The 8774-nt window shown below is 44.3% G+C and overlaps 1 protein-coding gene across 1 annotated transcript; it reads right to left on the reverse strand.

The window, feature by feature from the left end:
* Window positions 1-5630: 5630 nt before the first annotated feature.
* Window positions 5631-6227, reverse strand: LOC135213878 (uncharacterized protein K02A2.6-like). Its single transcript, XM_064247978.1, has one exon. It carries the CDS (start codon window positions 6225-6227, stop codon window positions 5631-5633), a length of 597 nt encoding a protein of 198 aa, XP_064104048.1.
* Window positions 6228-8774: the final 2547 nt, after the last annotated feature.

Here is an 8774-nt window from a genome sequence, read left to right on the forward strand (position 1 = left end):
GCTCGCCAATAGTGATCCACAATATTTGACTCTACATATTTTCTGTGTGTACCCTGGTTATTACAATTGTAGCAACACAACTGCTGTTGCCTTTGATCGATTGATCTTCTATTATATTCTACTTTTGCACACAAATGGGGAGAAGGAAATTGTGTTTCTCTTTGCACTGTATTTCTTGGACCGGTCCCATTAAGAAATGTATTAACCACCGTGGGATATTTGGACATATGTTTCTGAATTTGGGCATAAATTAATTCTTTGTCTGATGTAAGTCCGATCTTTTCATCAAAACTGTCAACTATTGCATCTGGTACATTGTGTAATAGCATCACAAAATGGATCAGTTTATGTAAATTGTCAAGTGAGACATTATCTCCATTAACCCATTTATAATTTTTCAATTTCTGTATCCATTCTCCCGCTGAGTCAAAAAGTTTTGAGCTATGCTCAATAAGGCTTGTTGTGCCTTTCCGGATTTTGTACAGCCCTCTTAAATCTCTCACCATATCAGTAAGCCGCTCTTAAAAATGCTTGTAATTCGGTCCATGACCGACACTTTGTATACTGAAAACTCCTACACCTGTAGGATAGATCACCTTTATTGAACTCTAACAAGGCTTTCGCCTCTGTGAACGCCTCTATATCATCTTTAATTCCCTTGGTGTTTAAATAGTTATTCACCCCCTCAATAAAAATTTGCACTGGTTGTGAAAGAACTCCGTCTACAATGCCACGGAACGGGCTGACCCCCACACTGACACTTGTTATCCTGTGAACCAGAGTCTGGTTCCCACTTGCATCAGCCATTTTGCTTTCTTTATGAAAACCCTTATACTTCAGGATTCACCCTGACCTCAGTAACATTGATATATTTATGCACACACAAACCCCAACCCAAAATAATAACAATAATCATCCACCAATAAGAGATAAAATAAACATGCACCACGCCCAACAAACCGCTATATGAACTCGACACTGCTCAGGTTCAAGGTTAAACAGCTGTTTACAAGGTTACTCCAGGAACAAAATACAGGAAGAAAATCAGTTCAAGAGAAAACGTATGTTGAACCCTCAAACCGCTTGAATCAGTGTAAATGTCCACTCGGGCTGCCACTCTCTCTCTCTCTCTCTCATGCTAAGCAAAAAATGAAACTCACAATACCACTTTTCCCCCGTATTTTAATACCACAACCCCACTAATGTCCACCGAATCTCGAGGGACATAAAAAAAACACACTTTTGAGTAAATTAATACCAATAAAAAGAGAAAAAAAGAAAGGAAACAAAATTATACACTCACATCTTCATAGAACCGAGCAGTACCTGTCCACACACTGCAACTGCGTGTAATTCATTCCCGTTATGCCATAAATACACTTTACCCCCCCTTGAACACAGAAATATGTGTTTACACTAAACCACTGCTACCAAGACTGCTGCAGCCCCACACTAGGTACCTTGCCTTGCATCTAAATCCTCTTAAATCACCAAAAGTGCTAGTTGCCCGATACATAATTACAAACACTCTCCCCAAAATATGTCTAATCTATATAGTCTCTTCGGAGGTGCTACTTATGGCACTAATGAACCTTTTTATCGCTGCCACCAATCTCTAGAACGGGTTTTAAGATCATTTTAACAAGATGAAATGAACTGCTATTGGCAACTAAACCTACCTCGTTCATTGCAGGTTGTTCTGGGGAGTTGGCTGAAAATGCAAACTAGGCAAATCAATTCCCATAGTTACAAAAATATAATTTTTATTTCCCAAATTAGCTAACATTAAAAATGGAATAAAATCAATTAATAAAATGGAATAAAATTAATTAACTCTGACCCCCAAAAATGTTAAACTATTGTTTCTTCTCAAAATCATATTTAAGTAAGTACCCCCCTCTTATCTCATTATGTCCGACTAACCATAACATTTTAATAAGTCAATAGAAGTCTTAGAGAATCCATTTTTCTATATGGTGACTTTGAACCCATCTGAAATAAAGAGACAACAATTATTACACCACTTTAACCATGAAAGTTAATCAAAAAGAATATGTACCACACCACACTTCTCTTTCTCCGACACAATAATTATCACTTCAAAGGTTAACTTTTTCAAAGTTCTTTCTTACGTTACCTTATATGATGGGTCTACAACACCTTGTAACACCTCTTCCAGGCGTGTTCCACATTCTGTCACAAGCAATCAGTGAGTCCTCCCTCTTAGCACTTATCTCCTAATAATAAAAGTCATATACCGTTTGTTACGAACACACACAGACACATCCAATGTTTCTTCATCCAGCAAACACGGGTGCTTCATGCCCGAAGTCCGTGATCTTTGAGGCGTCATTGACCTCAAAGTGCATTGGTCATCTTTCCCGTCTGTTTTCAGCATCTTTGAGGAATCCAGCGCTTGCATCTAACCGACTTGTCTCTAACCGGAAAGAGCTGAGATTAACAATTCACCACCGTGCCTTTAAGATATATATATATATATATATATATATAATGAATAACTTGATCACGAAGTATATAAAACGTGATGCTATGTATAAATAAAGGTTTTTTTGCCACGAAGGAAAAAAATGAAAAAACACTTAGCCGAGTCTTTTCAAGTCCTATTCGGACCCTTTACTGAGGCATATATATATAAATTTTTTGGAACTTTGAGACATGAGGCATCTGCTGAAAATGCAGAAAAATTGGTGGTAACTCTGGAATCATTTATTTGCCCAATTGAGACTGGGGAAGATAAATCTACCTTATTCATCGAGTCTCTTCGTTTAGATATGAGATACGAAATAATAAATGAGGAATTTAGCAAATATGGAGCTATTAAGAAAATAAGAATTAAATTGGCAGACACTTTACAGTCCTGGCAGGTTTGGATAACGTTTTTCAGATTATAAAGAGGCTTTGGTTGCCTACTCTGAATATAGGGAGTCTAGGAAGAATATCTCATGTGCTTTAGTAAAAAGGCCCCCTTCTAACCTAAAGGTACATTACCCCAAAAACCCAGACAACAAAATAACTAAAACATCGGTAGCAGAAACCCCCAAGCCCGCAAAGTGACTGGTGGTATCAGTTAAAGAAAGGCGGGGTAACATAATACTATTCAGGAGATACTTGCAGCATCAAATAGGATGCATTAGTAATTCAAAAATTACACGGTTTGGGCAAAACACTTTTTTGGTCCATGCAGAATCAGTGAAACAGGCAGCCATGATATCCAACTGGAGGATTACCCCAGAAGGAATTATCAAAGTAAAGCCTCACTACAATTTTAGCTATGCTAAAGGTGTCATCTTCCACCAGGACTTATATGAATTTCCAGAGGAGGAAATCCTTCATATGTGTCCTCCCAATGTTTGGAAAGTTTTTAAAGTACCTAGGTCGTCTATGATTATTTTTACGTTTTGTGATGAAGACTTGCCAAATTCCATTGAAGTAGAAAAGGAAATAATTAACATACGTCCCTTTAAACCCTGGCCACTCCAGTGTTTCAACTGCTTTGGTTATGGTCGCCCATCCCGAATATGTATAAGACCTAAGCTCTGTAGCACATGCTGTCTCCCAGGGCATTGTGAGTGTTCAAGACAGTTAAATTGTATTAACTGTAAGAAGAAACATAGTTCCAGAGATAGAAATTGTGAATCGTACAAAGATGAACAGGAAGCTTTGCTTAAATCATGCAGAGCACATAAGTGTGGGCTATGCAAAGAAACTCTTAGCTAGGACAACTAAATATAGTGATGTGGTGAAACAGAAATATAAAAATTCTAGTTCCCTCAGCAAACAACCACCACTAAAGAAAGAATCTCGCCCTTCTATGAGCAATCTAGCTCCTTAGGCTAAGAAAAGGAGTTCCATCCCTTGAACGAACCAACTTCCTGATTCAGAGCTTGAAATTATTCAAGCTCCAGAGGCTTCCTCTGTGGGAGCTTCTCAAACCTCCTCTTTAGGAGTCTTTCAGGCCTCTTCAGAAGCCTCCCTAGCCTCATCTCTAGAGGCATCCCGGGCAATCTCACCCCCAGATTTAGGGAATCTTCCACAAGAAAGATTGTAGACCTCAGTACCTCATGTGGCAGAGGTACATCATGCAAGTATGGAATGTGAAATTACAGGTAATAAAAGATCATGTACCCATTCCACATCTCCTCCTTTGTCACCTGCCCAAGTAAGGCAAGGCAGATGTAAAATTATGCCATCAGAAAAGTCTTCCTCCTCTGAGAGGCTGAATAGACCACCAAGAAAGACTAGCATGACCAAATCTCCATCAGGTAAGCCCTCTCTTTCAAGACTTCATATTCTTCATTCTCACTTCATAATGGCATCTTTTGATATCCTGCAATGGAATTATAAAGGACTGCATACATGTGCAGAAGAGCTAAAAGTCTTGTTAAGAAAGAGAAATCCTGATATAATATGTCTGCAGGAAACTGTTGGGTTTACAATGAGACGACATCTTGGTGACAGGACTTTACTGTACGAGACCAGAGAGCCGACTGACTCGCAAACACATTGCGGGTTATTGCCCGGCAGTGCATTACAAAGACATATCGTACATCCCCCCCTCAAGATCATACTTATACATAACAAAAATTAAAGGGGACAATGTCACTATGAACATGGAAATGAGCTACGAAGAGAAAAATGTTTTTAACTAACTTTTCAGTACAAAAACATGCAGTTACATACACTGAGTGCATTACTTAATGGCACTCAAATGCACATAATACACATACGCAGAAAAAAATGAATAAATTCTTGATACAATTGTACAATTGCATATCATATGAGCAAACAACAAATAATATTAGCATTATATGAAGTCTTGGAGCCACTTGGGTCTACCGGCAGCCCTTTTGGGCCTACCAACGACGCCGGGGTCCTGCATGGAATGCATTACTGGTTCTATGGGTGTAGGGCTCACGGAGGTGTCATGCTGAGATGCAAGGGCACTGGGGGACAGAGCGATGACTCTCAAGTGTCGTCTGTTCCTTTTTGAGCTTGACTGTGTACTGACGATGGGGCTTAGTTTCTGATACCACGCCTGTTCTGTCCCGCTGCTTAGTAGCCCGGTTTTGTATGCGTACATGGGTACCTAGTTTGATGGGTGGCAGTTTCCTGGTGGTGTCAAGGGTGCCCATAGCTTCCTGTGATTTTGCCACTTGTAGTTCCCTTTGACGTATTGTCCATCTCCAATACCTGTCTACTAACAGGTGTCTTCTAGCCGTCGGTAACCAATCACGCAGCTGGCGACCCATTGCAAGCTGAGATGATGACTTGTTGATCTCCCTCAGAGGCGTGTTTAGATACTGGAGTATCGCAAGGGCTGTCTTGTCTGACTCAAGGGCTCCGCCTTTTGACATGTTTTCTCGGAGTAGCCTCTTTGCCGATTTGACAGCTGCTTCTGCCCTCCGTTGGACTGGGGATACTGGGCTGATGACAGACGGACCTTGACTCCCCATCTCCTGAAGAAGGCAACCATCTCCTGCTGGCCAAGTTCGTACCTCCGTCGTTGATATTTGCTCTGGGGCTCACCAACGTGAAAAATAGGATCGAAAGTGATTGCTTATTTTGATTTTGTTGGACGTGGCACCACAGGGGAAGTGAGCAACTTCTAACTAACTGGTTATTCCGTCTGCATATATCACGTATACATTGCCCTCTATTTGGAACATATCTGCGACGACTTGCTGGAAGGGGTGTTCTGCTGGTGGCGTGTGTATCATTTCTTCAGGAGGCAGTGAAGGGGCGTGTTCATCACATGAGGTGCATTGGGCACGGCGATGCTGAAGGTCTCCTTCTATTCCCAGCCAGTAGACTGACTGCCTGGCCCTCCTAAGCATAGAGTCAAGGCCTTGGTGTCCTGCGTATAGGTTAGCGGCTACCTGACGGCGTAAATCTTCAGGGATAACCAAATGTATGCATCCTTGGTCCACCGAGTATGTCACCAGATCCTGGTTGATGGCTAGCCTATCCCGAACGCCGAAGAAGGGACGAAGGCAGGAGATTTCTTGTGACTTCTGTTGGGGCCAATCGCCCGCTGCAACCCTAGCAAGCAAGAGCTGATACACTGGGTCGTTAGATGTGGTGCTCCTGACGCAGTCTTCATCCAACATGATGATGTCCGGTTCCAAGGTGGCAACAGTTGCACATGCCACTGCCACTTGAATGTCATCCTCCAAATCCATGTCAGAAGCTTCATGGGGTGCTCGCATGGTCGGGTACCTTGAGAGAAAGTTCGCGGCAGTGTTCCTTCTTCCAGGCAGGTATTTGATATGAAACTTGAACTGGAGTGTCTTCACAAGTGGACGGTGGTCCGTGATGATGGTGAGATTTGGGCACCCAAGTAGGAACAACCTGGCCTTCCGCAAGCACCAGGTTACTGCAAGGGCTTCACCTTCTACGGGGGCATACCCTGCTTCAGAAGGGGTGAGGTGTTGACTGCCACATAGGGCAAGACGCCAGCCTCCCTTGCAACAAATGGGGCTGTCTGGTGACCGACAAGCACAATACTGCTGGAGGACGACGAAACCAATGCCTTCCTTGCTCCAATCCATCATGATTATCGTAATATGCCAAGCCGTCCTTGGCTAATTGACAGATGACCTCCTGTGCCTGCTGGAGTTTGCTACGTAGCTGGCTATCCCAGTAGACGTTTTTCCCCGTTGGTTTTCTGAGGAGGTCCCTAAAAGGCTCCATGACGGGCGCTAACTGATTCACGAATCCGAACCATGACCTAATATCAGTAATGGAGGGCTTCTCTGGCATCTGGAAATTACGAATGGCGTCTAGTCGTTTCGTCTGCAGGCTTATATGACTCCCATCCCAAGTGGTACCCGATGAAGGTAACCTCTCTCTTGCAGAATTTGAACTTCTTGGGCTTGAGTGTAATACCTGCAGAGGCACACGTTGACAGGAATTCATATACGTGCCAAAACACCTCTTCGATGCTGTGATCGTATAGCAAGGTGTTGTTGATGCATTTATGCTTTCTGGTGATGTCTTGCAGGGTGTCATCGAATCTTTTCGTGTAGGCGTTGGAAGCCGAACAGTGACCCATGGGTGTCCTATGATAACGATACCGCCCCCATGGGGTGATGAAGGTTGTGAGTGGGTGGCTATCCTTGTCCAGTTCCACTTGGTGGAAAACCCAATGGGCGTCCGCTGTAGTCTTGTACGTCCGACTGGGGATGGTCGAAATCATGTCGAAGGGTGCCGCCGGTGTATGATGAGTCTCACGGAGACAGTGGGCATTGAGGCGCTGGAAGTCTACTGTGCGGCGAGTTTGGCCTGTTTTCTTGGCTACCACGACCATCCTTGCACACCACTCCATTGCATCCCCTGCCGGGACTGGTTCTATCACGCCCTTATGAAAGTCTTCGTCAAGCTGGGCCTTCCCAATGCTTAGGGATTGCTGCCGGCGTGTGACAGGCATAAGGCACGGCATCGGGCAATAAATATATGTGGTGCTGCTTGACCATCATCACGGTAGGGGTTCCCTGGTTGTGTTGAAGGTCGTGGATGAGAAGTGACGTAATAACCATTCCTCCAGTATTGGTATGTTCTCCTCCACGGCTGGGATAGGTATGGTGGCTGGCTTCGTTGTCTGAGGGGGGGTTAGGCTGAGAGACTGCCTCGCTACTAACGTCAGCTGATGCAATGAGAGGGGAAAAGTGAGGGGAAACCAGGCGATACTATTCCCAGCTCCTTACAAGCATTCAGAGATAAATAGAAGTTCTTGGCCGTTGGCACGAAGTAGACCTCCTGCTTCGTGCGTCGCCCACCTATTTCAATGGTACAGGCCATTGATCCGAGGCATCTCACTCGGAGATTAGCAACGTCCCTCAGACCTGTTCGAGGTTGCAACTCCAGAGGTTTTATGTGCAGGCTTGAAAGAATTGTGGGCCCGGCCACGCAGATCTGTGCTCCTGTGTCTGCTACGGCAAGTGTGGACACCGACCTTCCGCTTCCATGGGAAACACAAGCCTTGATTGTGGGGTGGGGGGAGAGGTGTGTGTCGGCAACAATCACCAAACTTGAGGCGAACAGCGCTTTCTTCGTACTTCTGCAGCATTTCTGGAAGTGCCCTACCTTTTGACACCTGAGGCATGTCATACCTTTTGCTGGGCACGATGCTTGACCAGGCGAATGACGTCCCCCGCAATTCCTGCAATGATTTGCACTTGAGTTACCTTGCAACACCGTGACGTCTGGTTCTACGTCATCGGCGCCAGTGACGTCATCACTCGAGGTGCCAGCCTCCCTTGCACCAATAGCAACACGTGGGACGCTTTCAACATACAGGCGTGCAGCTTCAAAGGTACAACACAAAGCCTGAAGGGCATCTACACTTTTAAACATATCACATGCCTGAAATAGATGCCTTTTAAACACAGGGTCACTGAGACCTACCATTATTTTCCATAACAGCATATATTCGGCCAAGCACTTCCCGCATTTGGGACACTGAAAATCACAGTTGGTGGCCTTTTGAGCACACCTTGAGAAATAATCACTAACAGACTCTTCATTCCTTGTGCAAGGGCAAAAATTTCGGACCATTGCACTGCCTGATTCGATGACAGTAACACAATGTTCCCGATCGCATCCAGAGCCGGATCTGCAGTAAGGGCGTTCCATTTGGCATCAGAGTACCGAGCGCCCAGTGCACGTTGCAGCGCCGGCACACAGTTGAGTCTAATATGCTGGACAACATCCTGCGGTGGGAAATTGTTGAGGTGGATCCAACACGTCATCGAACG

Source organism: Macrobrachium nipponense, chromosome 43 (genome assembly GCF_015104395.2).
Source record: "Macrobrachium nipponense isolate FS-2020 chromosome 43, ASM1510439v2, whole genome shotgun sequence".
Taxonomy (NCBI): Eukaryota; Metazoa; Arthropoda; class Malacostraca; order Decapoda; family Palaemonidae; genus Macrobrachium; species Macrobrachium nipponense.